Source organism: Globicephala melas, chromosome 18, assembly GCF_963455315.2.
Source record: "Globicephala melas chromosome 18, mGloMel1.2, whole genome shotgun sequence".
NCBI classification, from domain to species: Eukaryota; Metazoa; Chordata; class Mammalia; order Artiodactyla; family Delphinidae; genus Globicephala; species Globicephala melas.
This window is the reverse complement of record NC_083331.1, coordinates 23,397,346-23,410,588: the sequence shown is the minus strand read 5'-3', so window position 1 is coordinate 23,410,588 and position 13,243 is coordinate 23,397,346. Positions and strand designations below refer to the sequence as shown.

General features: G+C 40.8%; 1 protein-coding gene across 3 annotated transcripts in view; it reads right to left on the bottom strand.

Moving 5' to 3' along the window:
- The window catches only part of EPSTI1 (epithelial stromal interaction 1), a 96,870-nt gene that overhangs the window by 33,265 nt on the left and 50,362 nt on the right, over nt 1-13,243 (bottom strand). For all 3 annotated transcript variants that reach the window (XM_070044068.1, XM_030882170.3, XM_030882167.2), the window contains exon 7: nt 6,679-6,772. In XM_070044068.1, coding sequence (XP_069900169.1) covers nt 6,679-6,772 — 94 coding nt within the window. The remainder of the gene's footprint in view (nt 1-6,678; nt 6,773-13,243) is intronic.

Here is a 13,243-nt window from a genome sequence, read left to right as displayed (position 1 = left end):
AGGAGGGGGAGTCATTCTCCAATGACCCCTTCTTTTCGTATTAGAGAAGGCTAGTTTTTATCACAAATATCCCACACAAGATCTGAAAGGTGGGAAGGGGGCCGGGGGCACATCTTATATTCAAGGGACTAAAAGGAGGAGTAAGATAGTTAAAGCAGATATGATGACTTTATTGAGGAACCTATTTGTACACCTTTCTTTTAAAGTAAACCACTTTGCTGTTCTTTTATCAAAATATGGGTCCTAGTTTTTGAGTCAGAAAAGAAAATGGTTAGACACATAAAGTGTCAATGAAAAGGCCACAGAAACTAGGAAGTCACATGGCATCTCAACTACAAAGAGTTCAAAGTTACTTGCAGTCCTAATGCTTGCTGTGATCCCTGGGCAGGACAGGAAGTTTCTGTTCAAAAATAGGGGGAAAAAAACTTTTGATCACTATTTTGCTTAGTTCTAAGTCCCAGAAATTTCTATGTCATATTCACATTATTTTTCTATCATAAAATATTGATTTAACATATTAATAATAAATTTTTTGTTATTCAGCTAAAATATACACTTTTAGCCATCCTCCCCCACAAGCTATGCTTCTAATATATTAATTCAATAAGCAATATTTCAGCCTCCTATGCACAAGCACTGTGGTCAGACATGACCCCAGACCTCAAGTGCTTATAGCCTAGTGTGGAAGCCAGACAAAAAGATTAATGAGACGAATGATTATATATATATACACACATATATCTGCCCCAAGTTCCTGGCATAGAGGTCCTAAAACCTTTGTAATTTCCTAAACGGTAAGAGCTTTAGGAGCATCTCTTGTTCTAATATTTCGTCTCTGACCCCATCCCTGACTCAGGGCTCCTTAAAATCCTAATTTCCTAAGTGGTTAAAGCATAATGAGCATCTTTTGTTCTACTGAGGCAACTCCATGTGGGCTCCTGGATGACTCCTGCACGGGGGCTGGTCACCAGAAAGACTGAGCCATGATTAGATGTTTGTAATTTTCAGTCTCAAACCCCCATCCTCCAGAGAGGAAAAAGGAGCTGGAAATGGAATTAATAATTGATCATGCCTACATGAGGAAGCCTCCACAAAAGTCCCAGAGGCATGGGGGTTCAGGGTACTGTCAGGTAGGTGAACATATCCATATACCAGGAGGGTGACTAGACCCCAACTCCACAGGGACAGAAGTTCCTGCACTCGGGACCCTCCCTGACCTCACTCTATGTATCTCTTCATCTGCCTGTTCATCTGTATCCACCCCTTAATAAACTGGTAAACATAAGTAAGTATATAGTAGTTTGAGTTCTGTGAGTGGCTCTAGTAAATTAAGTAAACCCCAGGTGCAGGTTGTGGGAACTTGTGATTTGTGGCCAAGTTGGACAGAAGTTGTGGGTACCCTGGGGACCTACCACTTGCAACTGGCAACTGAAGTGGGGAGCAGTCTCGTGGGACTGAGTCCTTACCCTGTGGAATCTGACGCTATCACCAGGCAGAGAGTGTCAGAACTGAGTTGAACGGTAGGACACCCAGCTGGTGTTGCAGGACTGCTTGGTGGGGAAAACACCACACACACCTGGCCTCAGAAGTGTTGTGTGTGTGTCAGTGGGGCAGGAGTAAAGGAGACACTCAGGAGAGAAAGGACTGGGGTTTCTTCTAGCTCAATATGCCAGGAAGTAAGGGGAAAAAAGTAGCCAAAGGTAAATTAGAGGAGAAAAAATTTTTACAAAAAGAAGATAAATCAAGGAGGCCTAAGATTTGAATAATAAGAATCCCATAAAGAGAAAATGAAGGGAAATAAATCAAAGAAATAACACAAGAAAATCATCTAAAACTAGAGATAAGTTTCCAGACTTAAAATGAATAAAAATGACCATCCCACTAAGGCACAATATGAAATTACAGAATATCAGAAAAAAAGGAGGTATTAAATTATTTCCAGGGGAAGCACAGAAAAGGCCTCATATAAGAACTGAAATTCAGATGGCCTTGGGTTTCTCAGGAACAAATAACTCAAAGTTAGACCAGCAATGCCTTCAAAACGCTAAAGGAAAATTATTTGCAATTTGAAATACTTAACAGAAAATTGCAAGCTAAGTGTGAGGGCTGAATAAAGACAGTTTCAGACATGCAAGGGCTTGAACAGACATCTTCTCTTGGCAAGCTACTAAATAACATGCTCCACCAAAACAGAGAAATAAATTTAAAAAATAGAGAACCAGGAATCAGGGAACCCAACACAGAACAGCAACACGAGCAACTCCCCAGATGATGTTACAGCCGTGACTCTCATCCTTGGCTGCAGGGTAGAGTTACCTGGGGAGCTTTAAAAGCCTGAAGCCCAGGCCACAATACGGCAGGAGCTCAGGGGGTTCTGACCCAGGCATCAGGGAACTTTAAAGCCCCCCCCCCGCCCCCGGTGATTCCAATGTGTAGATGAGGTTGGGAATCATTCCGTGAAAGGAGAGTCGCAGAACCACAGCTGTGTAGGAGGCTTAAAAGAACAACCAGCACAGGTTAAGTCAGGAGGGAGGAGGAAGAGAGGATGGACATTTCCAGAAGGGAAAGAAACCCAAAATTGACAAGTTATCTGACAGGCACAAAGTGGAAAATTGTGTGGAAATTTTCATCAAGAGGCACTTTGTAGAACAGTCACAAAAGCTAAAGGAAGGCCGTCAGATGTTCAAAGGAAACTAAGAAAATGCAAAAATAAAATGAAATTTTTTCAAAGTTTTGAAAGGAAAAAAATATAGAGTATTATAACTGGCTTGGCAGTGAGAAAATATTTTCAGAGTCATAATAAAGGAAAGCCTTGAAATACTGAATGATTATATTGGGAGAATGGGGGAAAGAAATGAATAAGATCTAACACTGATTAATCAAGGGATAGCAATATACACGTTAACAGATATTTAGAGCCAAATAACAAAAGACACAGCTAAGGGAATGTGGCGGGATGAATAGTGGCCCCCCAAAGATGTCCGCGTCCCAGTCCCTGGAAGCTGTCAATGTTATACTTTATATGGCAAAAGGGACTCTGCAGAAATTGAGGCTCTGGAGACCGGGATATGGGCCTCTGTGATCCAGGTGGAACCAATATAATCGCAGTGGTCATTATGAGAGGAAGGCGAGAAGGTCAAAGTGTGGAGAGAAGGTGAGGTGAGGATGAAACGTCAAGATTAAAGTGATCCACGTGCCAAGGAGCCAAAGAATGGTGGCAGCCCAGAGACGCTGGAAGAGGCAAGGAAGTGATTTCCCCTCGAGCCTCCAGAAGGAACCAGCCCTACTGACACCCTGACCTCAGTCCCTTCATCCTCATGTCTGACTTCTGACCTCCAGAACTATGAGAGAATACATGTGTGTTGTTTTAAGCCACTAAATTGGCAAAAAATCATTACAGCAGCAATGGAAAATACAAGGAGTTTAAAGAATTGAAATGGAGGTAGGATTGAAGGGATGCAAGGGACGTATGCCTTTCAGTGTTGACTTTTTAAAGGTCACGTGACACATGGGTAAAAAATTAAAGCAAACTGCACTGAGTGTTCAGAGTAGTGGAAGTGAGAGGATATGGCCAGACAGGCGGGAATTAGAGAGCAGTGCTCCTCAAACATTAAGGTGCACGCAAATACCCGTGGACCGTGTTAAAATGCAGGCTAGGGCTTCCCTGGTGGCGCAGTGTTGGGAATCTGCCTGCCAATGCAGGGGAATGGGTTCGAGCCCTGGTCTGGGAAGATCCCACATGCTGCGGAGCGACTAGGCCCGTGAGCCACAACTACTGAGCCTGCGCGTCTGGAGACTGTGCTCCGCAACAAGAGAGGCCGCGATAGTGACAGGCCCGCGATGAAGAGTGGCCCCCGCTTGCCACAACTAGAGAAAGCCCTAGCACAGAAACGAAGACCCAACACAGCAAAAATAAATAAAAATTGATTTTAAAAAAAATTGGTGAATTTTTGAAAAAAACAATGCAGGCTGATTCAGGTCTGGAGCTCCCAGGTGATGCTTACACTGCTGGTCCCTGGAGCACACTTGGAGCAGCAGAGACCTAGACTGCAGGACCGCAGAGAGGGGAGTTGTGGGAGGTCGGGGAGAATGGAGGCACAGGAGGACAGAGGGCAGAGGGGGCTTTGTGCTTAACCTAAGGCATTTTGACTTGATCCCTGAAGATATAGGGAGCCACTGGGCAGTGGAACAACAGGATGAGGTTTTTTAAAAATTACTAGTCCCTGTAGAAGAGGCAGGGGGAAGCAAACCAGAGACGGGTTGTACATTAATTGTACAACTGGAAACATTCAGTGATCAGAACTGGGGAGGGTATGGTGATGCTGGTACTTCTGCTTCCACACCCACCCCCAGTACAGAGAGCTATATCCATCCATGTGTGAGTGGACACTGTAAGTTCTTCTTGTCTGAAGTTCTCCTGTGTGACACCCACAGGAATCTTCTTCTTGTCTTTTTCACTGACATCGCCATATGGCATTTATTAAATTCCCATCTGCCATGGCAGCCCCACATTTAAATAAGTGTAAGAAGAACAATTTTCTCAGGAAAGTTGCATTATATAGTAAAATTTAAATTGTGTTTAAAAACACTTGAGACAGTGCGGCTCCTCACGCCCCACCTAGATGGAGACCATGCAGTGCTCACCTTCTGTGCACTGACCACAGTTAAGGCAAACTGCAGGTGACTTCTTTTAACTTCGCAGAAGTGTCGTGTACATACTTGATTTTCCTAAAGCATTAAGAAATGGTTCTGCAGTGCATTCTCTGAGGACTTCTATGCATATGGATTAGACAGTATGAGAAGAATACGATATGGGTAAAAAAGTCAGTTAAATATATTGAACACCCACAAATTATTAATAGTTTGGTGTCAAAACAGGAGCAGCTATTGAATGCTGCTGGTAAGGAGCCAACACTGCTCCATATTTCCTATTAATAGCTCTGAGGATCTTATGACTAAGGCACTAATCAATCCACAGAAAATGCAGCTCTGGGAAAGATTACTAATGCCTTGGAAGACACTATTAAAATTCCAGGATGATCTTGTTAAATTGAAGAAACGAGCCAAAATCACTCGAGCAAGCACACAGGTGTTTCGACCACAGAATTCAAGAAGCCCTCAAACAGAAATCAAGACCATCCTGCCAGCCAAACACCCAGGTGGTAAAGCTAGCCAACTCCTGCTTTCCCTCCCCTCCCCCATCATGAAAAGGCTATCCAGACAGATGTCATGGAGCGTCTCTACACGGGGTTTAATTCTACTACCTACAGCTTCTCAACTCCTTCCTCCAGCGCCCTGCAATGAGGGGAGAGGGATGATGGATTTGATGTGACTTGTGGAGCCCACACTAGTAAATTTGGACTTTGGAACACCGCCTTAGAAGCATGGAAAAAAGAAGCAGCATTTAGAGGTTTGTAGGTAAGAGGAGAATGACTTTTTCCCAAGGACTGTCCTAATGTCTTCCTGACATCTTAAAATGTGGTCACTAAAGAGAAAAGGCGCTGGGTGGAGAGGAAGATCAGATGTCTCTAACAACCTCTCATTTACCTGCCCAAACCCTGAAAAGCTAAGACTTTTTAAAACTTAAACCAATCTTTTCTTTCAACTACAAGGCTTTCCAATGGTCATCCTTAATGACACTACTTCCTTGCCCCCAGTTGGTCAGTCAGTAACCAAGCCCTGCCTCGTTCACCTCCTAAGTGGTTCTCTGACCTGCACTCTCATCTCCATCCTCTCACCCACCACCTTACTTCAAGTCTTCATCATTGCTTGCCGAGGCTAATATAGAAGCCTCAGAGACCTCTCTATTACTTCAGACCCATCCTTCACCTGGTTACCAGTGATCCAGCAAAAATGCAAATCTGACCTTGAGGCTTTCCTGTTCAAAACTGTTCAGTACCTTCAGTACTGACAGAATGAGGTTCAAGTTTTCCAATGTGGCATATACATGTCTGCAGTGGTGTTCTACCAGAAGCACCATGAGCTTCCTGTGTGGGGCATCTCTGGAACCTCAGTGTCCGGGAGTTGCTGATAGCATCTTGTACCCGGGGTCAGGGATGCTACAAATCCTGCACTACCCAAGACAGCCCACACAATGAACCATCCCAGACTGCCACAAATGAGAAACTCTCCTCATGGCTACTGATTTCTTCTCCAGCCTTCTGGCTTGCCCTTCTAGACTGTGGCTACACAAAACTCATCCCCAACACAGCCATGCTTTTTCTTGCCATTATACCTTAATTCTCGCTTCTAATTTCTGACACCTGGAATGACTCTCTTCTGACTCACCTTTTAAGCTTCAGCTTTCCAACTGCTACATGCTCTACACTCACCACTCTGCTTTATACCTGGTTCTCTCCTCCACTTGACTAAGGTCCTTCCAGGCAGAAATTGTATGTGCTTGGTAGACCTTATATAAACATAAAAATTTGAGGGATGGATAGATGGACGGATGACTGGGTGAGATCAAAGGTTTTTCAGAGGCTGATGCTCAGTCCATAATGTTGGCAACAAGTACAAGCATTGTCTTACAGCTGAGACAATAGTTGAGGTCAAAGTTTCAGCTCAGATCACCTGCCTTTACTTCCAAAATTCTATGCTGTACAGGTCACTCTCTGGCCTTAATCTTCATCCACTTTACAAAGTGCCAGATGACACCCTGAATGACGTTCCACTTACCCAAGCTGAAGATTGTGGGTCACAAACAGCCACTGGACGGGTACCTCTGTGTGGCGACTGTGTGTCGAATCTTCTCAAGAACTCAGCAGTTTTGCTAGCGCAACCCAAATAGGTGTTAGTGCCTTCATCAAAGTAGAACTATCATTATTCATTGTGCCTTTGGGTACTAGCCTAGACTTTTATTGGGGGATGACTAAAAGTGTCCTAGGTAGAACAAAAGGTGAGTTTGCGGACACGGTAGAGTAGAAAATCAAAACAAAATGCTATTGCAAGGCTGCATTCATAGTTTGAAAAATGTAAAACTAGGTTTGTGGAATATGAACCTATGATTTCATTTTTTTCTGCTTCGTGTACTTTGACATGGAGATAAATGTCCTCTCAGATTCCACAGTATGGGGCCCTAATTTCCTATCTGAACATTTAAAGCGTGACACTCAGACTTCACTGTAGGGCTGTGGAATATCCCTCCCCTACAACACCTCACTCCACACTGGTGTCATATTAGGCCCTTCACCCTCCAGGGGTCTCTCTCCTAGTCATCTCACTGCCCTCGTGCTTTGACTACTCTCAGCATACACAGAGCTGCTAATCCATAACTCTTAACCATTTATGAGTCATGGACCCCTTTGGAATTCTGAAAGCAGAAACGGACCCTCTGCCTACACACACATACACACACACACACACACACACACACACACACACACACACCCCTTTATACTTGGTTTGTACCTTCCACGGAAGGTAAGAAGTGCTGCCAGTTCTGGTCTGTATTTCTGGCATCTCTTTTTAGCTCTAAGAGACTGTGATAGATGGACCTAGACGAATCCTCTGTCTTAATAAGTTGCTTTTTCCTTAAAAATCCACCCCATCATCCCAGTTCCTCCCCTCATGTATGTCAAGCATGAATATTGGAATTGTTTCCCAGTCCTTACTGTAACAACTTCCCCATTCTGCTTACCAGTGATGAATTTCTGTTCCTTTGTCCTTTCCCCATGTAATTTGTGGGATTTTGATCCCCTTACTCCATATTCACAATCAAATAGCTCAGCAAGGCCAGACTTACACTGCACCAGACCCTTGCACCCTGCTCCCCTTCTGCTTCCTTCTTTGTCATCCCTCTGCTTCCCGCTAATACTTTAGGCTGATGCTAAGATCCAATTTATCAAGCATTTAGGGCATGGGCATCAAAGGAGACACAAATGGTCTGGTAAAAATAAATGGTATCCAGTAAGCGGGGGGGGAATCAGAAAGGAATTAGAAGTTAAAGAGATGCCAACATCACTTCAAATAATTACTTAGGTAGAACACGGCACTTGAACAAGGTCAGAAGCTTGAGCTGGGAAAGGAAGAGCTGAAAGTTAAGTGACAAACATAACCCTGAGAAACACAAGGCTTCGGCAGCTGAGACAAGCAGGTTTTCCATTTGTCTAGGATTGCTTATCTTGCCCAGAATAGACAAGGAGACTAATGAAGTCGCAGAGGCTGGAAGCTGCCCCGTTGTCTGGGGCTTTATGAAGCCATCAGTCAAAAGTGCAAAAAGAAGAGTATTGCCAGAAGTTTGGTTAAGATTTCTGAATATCCTTAGCTGAGAGCAGACCACGGGAGAAAGCAGTGAAAAAGAAGCACCATGATAATAAGCAGATAAGGAGCTTCAGACCAAGTAGGCTGGCAGCCCTGCATTGTGTTCCAACAGTTGCTTCTTACCTGCCAATGCCAAGCACTAAGCTGGCTGGGTTGCTAACCACCAGGCATGGCCTTTGTGCCAACGATCACTGCCCCACTCATGCCACAATCATAATGACAGGGCCACAGGACTGTCAGAGACATACAAGTAGGGGCCTGTGAAGAATGGTGGATAACTCCCAAGTGATTAACTATACAAACAAGACAAGTTCCAAGCTACCAGGCTAAATGGCATTTTTCTACTATCAATACTGTAAATTCCACACATTGGCTGAACTGGACTGGAATTCCTGTACGTAATTATGGTCGTATTTAATAAAAACAAAATATATGAACCTCCTTGAGGGGCAAAAGGAGGAAGATCTACTGGACGGGAAATCCAACAAAACTAAGAACCCTGGACTCTAGCACTGAGTCACCTTTTCATGGGGGTTCTTTCTTTGTCACCACTGTGACTCTGCCACCTACTGAGGGGGGTGATCCTCTCCCACTTTATCACTTTGACCCAGGCATAAATACAGGATCCCTTCCTTTATTCTCCATAGAACAACTGAGGATGGACCACCAATAACAGACTGGTTTTGAAGATCTACTTAACTCATCTCCACCTTATGACACTTGTTCTTAGGGTGATGCCTATGGCTTATCCTAAAATGTCTCTTCAGCGTAGCATCACCTGGACATAATCCCATTGTAGCAGAGACTGCTAAATATCCATCAGAATGGAAGTTCTCCTCTTCTAGTCACACAACCTGACTACATTTCCTAGCCTCCCTTACTGCTAAGGCTGGCCATGTGGTTGAGTTTTGACCAATGGAATGAGGAAGTGATACACACCACTTCCAGGATGAACTCATAATAAGTTTCCTACGCATGCACCTCCACACATTTTCCTCCTCCTTCTGGCTGTCTGGATAGAGGCAAACCCCAGCACAAAGTTGGAAGTCGTTTGTGTATTGAAGGTGGTAGCACTGCTAACAGTTTTCGGTGCCTGAATATCTGAGTGGAGGGGGTCTCCTCTCAAACCTGTTCACCCATGTCTTACATGAGAAAAAAATAATAATAATGCTCAAGCAACTATTTATTTTGAGGTCTGTTGATCACAGCAATTAGCCAACCCTAGTAATACAACATAAATTTATATATACAAGAGAATTAGCTCTCCATTTAGGTCATCAGTTCCACAAGTAGTACATAAGAAGAGGCCAAGAAGAGCTGAGGAAGAGTAGAAGAATAGAATTCTCAAGGATTAAGCTAGGCATCTTAGTTATTTCAGAACCTTAGTCAGGGGAGGAGAATGTGGGAAAGGGGAGGAACCCACCCATCCTTAAGCTGTCTTGGTATCAGGCCTAGGAGCTGCCTAGGCCCAGAGTATAAAAACGTGTACTCATTTATCCCAGTAGTTTGAGGACAGGTAGGGGTTTGGAAGGAGAAACTGAGGGTGAGAAAGTCAGGGAAGGAAAGGGATATGGCTGGTTATATTGCAATATGATGGAATATTAATGTTAATGGAGATTCATCAATCAAAAAGTTTTTGACTTTTTTGAAAGGATAAAATATACGGGAAAGGCCACAGAGAGTGAAATGCGTGTCTGTTGGCTCATTTAAATAGGAGACAGAAATGCAAAGATAATTCCTACAAGGCTTTTTAAAAAAATAGTTAGAAAAGACAACTAGGGTTTCTAACGTTCATGGAAGAATCAGTTTACATGAAAAACAAACTTTTGGTTACCAAAGGGGAAGCGGGGAGAGGGATAAATTGGGAGTATGGGACTAACAGATGCACAGTACCATATATAAAATAGATAAACAGCAAGGATTTTAAAAAAGAATACGCTTAAAAACATTCACTTAGATCTGTAGGAGCTTGTGAATCAGGTTCCTGTCACTAATCACACCCCAGGGCTACAAGGTGCTACGCACCTTCCTCTACCTGGTTACCCACCAGGTAACCGCCAACTTTGCACCATGACAAGACACATAAGAACACACTAATAGGGACTTTCCCTGGCGGTCCAGTGGTTAAGACTTTGCCTTCCAATGCAGGGGGTATGGGTTCAATCCTTAGTCGGGGAGCTAAGATCCCACATGCCTTGCGGCCAAAAAAACCAAAACATAAAACAGAAGGAATATTGTAACAAATTCAATAAAGATTTTTTTAAAAAATAGTCCACATCAAAAAAAAAAAGAACATACTAATAAAAATGTTAAACTACCGATTTTAAAGCTAGTCATAATTTAAAAGGTACCCTCACTGAAAAAATACCAGTGACAAATATCTCCCTGGTTCCTTTTATCTTGCTGGGAGTGAATGGGGCAGTTTTTTCTTTTCTCACCTCCTGTCAGCTGACGCACAAATGCCAATGACTGCATGGTGCAGACAGTGATATAAATGAGTGAAGTGGGCCTAGATGGAGGGAGGGCAACAGGAGCACGACTCAGTGATATTCATAGTACGTACCAGGAACTTACTAACCTAGTATAGTGCTTGACACATACCAGGTACATATTGTTGAATAAATGAAAGCACATTTCCTAATGTGAGGTATTATCAATACATTTATATTTTTACCAGTGTAATAAATTAAAATATTGTTTCTCTGATTAGTGAAGCTGAATATTTCATTTATTTATATTTCTTCTCTTTTAACTATTTGTTTCAAGCCCTTTGCCAATTTTTCTAGAGTTGCCTTTTTCTTATTAATTTGTAAGGCTTCTTTGTGAAATTAAGCCTTTGCCCATTATTTTTGAGGCAAATAGTTTCTCCTAGACTATCACTTACTTGTAACGTAGTTCATTACGTCATCTATCATAGGTTTTTTTCTGTAGTCAAATCTGTATTTTTTTTCTTATGGCTTCTAAGTTGTGTATATAGCGTAGAAAGGAGTTTTACCACAAAATTATAAAAGCATTCTTCATTACATTCTAATTGTGCTGAATTAGTACAATTTGTCAAATTATCTGTCCTTTTGACACTGATTGAACACTGATTGAACAAATACCTTTATCAATAGCTAAAGTCCTAAATACTAAATTCCCATATACCCATGGGTCTATTTGTAGACTCTCTCCCATTCACTAAGTTTATTTATTACAATGCCAATAACACTTTGTTATTACTACCATACCTATGTTGTATACGATACCTGGTACAAGCTTCTCCCCGTCCCTTCAGTTTTTCAGGTTTGTCTATTTTTTTTTCATATTTTCTCTTTAAAAATGTTTTAGCAAATTTCACAAAAGGTCCTGTTTAATTTATATATAAATAAGAGTGGAATTATCTTTACAATGTTGATTTTTTCCCCTTCTATAGTAAATAGATGATCTACATTTAATATTTTCATTTTATTTTAGGTATTTTATTTTATGTATAGGTCTATTAGGCTTACACTCATCTCTTTTACAGTGTGGATGATTATTGTAAATGAAATTTTTCTTTCAATTATATTTTATAATGAGCTTTTGATGGTGTGTCTGATGGTGCAAAGACAGAAGTGTTTGCATATTGATTTTAGATTCATTCATGATAGTCAAACTATTTGTATTAGTTCTAATAATTTTTTAGTTGATTTCCTTGAGAGGTTTTAGGTGAGCAATCAGAGGCACTTATATCTCTTCCTTTCCAATATTTAAATTCTTTCTTTGTTAGAAATAGAAACTCTCTCTAATTTTCTATCTAAAAATCAGTATCAGTGATAAATAGCAAATGCCCTTCTTATCCTGTTCCAGACTTTACTGAGAAAGTTACCTTCTTCTGTTTTCAAAACAACTGGGCCTATTGTCTTTTTTAGGTGAGATCAAACTACATTTTCCCTTCCATTTAGAGTTTTTATTCTATTCAGGTTTCTAGTCTAATAGCATATATTTTCCTAGGAAATAAATGAGGAAATCTGGGTTAAAAAAAATTAACAGAAGTAGGACATAGTATTTCTCTTCTCGAATTTTGGTTATACTTCCTTTCTTATCCTTGGAGTTCTTCCTTATTCCTTACTCAGACAAGTCAAAAGTTTATCTATTTTACCAGAATTTTCCAAATAAACCTAGTTTTTGGTTTAATTTAGTGATGATAAATTTTTCTATTCAACTTCATCACTTTTTCCCCTTTATTTCTTCCTCCCTTCTATTTGTATTTATTTTATGGCTATAATCTTATCTTAGTAAAATGCTTAGTTATTTTATTTCCATTTTTTCTAAAAGCTTTTAAACTTCTGCATCTTCTAAATAATTTTGTAGTCACATCCCATGGATTTTAACGTGGAATACTTGAAAATTTATATTCTCTTATCCCAAAGTAATTTGTAATTTCAGTTTTGGTTTCAAAATTTTTTATCCTAATAGTCTCCCCCCATCCTCCCAGGGAACCTGAATCTTTAATTTTTTTATTTCTTAATTGAATAATTAACACACAATATTATATTAGTTTCAGATATAAAACATAGTGACCTGATATTTTTATACATTATGAAATGATCACTGCATTAAGTCTAGTGTGGTGACAGATGGTAACCTAACAATCCTTTAAAAAGGTAATTAGAAAAAAATTTTTAAGTGGATAGACTTTAAAATTTCTTATTGCTTAATTTCTAATTTTATTACATTTTTCTTAGGAATAGTGGCTTTATAGGATTTGGGGGTATTTTTGGAACTTACTGAGAGTCTTTGAGGCCTTAGTCATGGCCAATGGTAGTTAAGTCATATTTGTAAAGAATAGGTATTTTCATAAACTAGGTACAACACTTTGTAACTATGTCTATGTTATCGTGCCAAGTCATTGTTATTCATATCCTCTATTCCTTATGAAGTTTTTTGGTTCACATGATGACCTATTAATTTCTACGGAGAATAAAGGGAAAATTTGACAAATCCATAATCTATATTA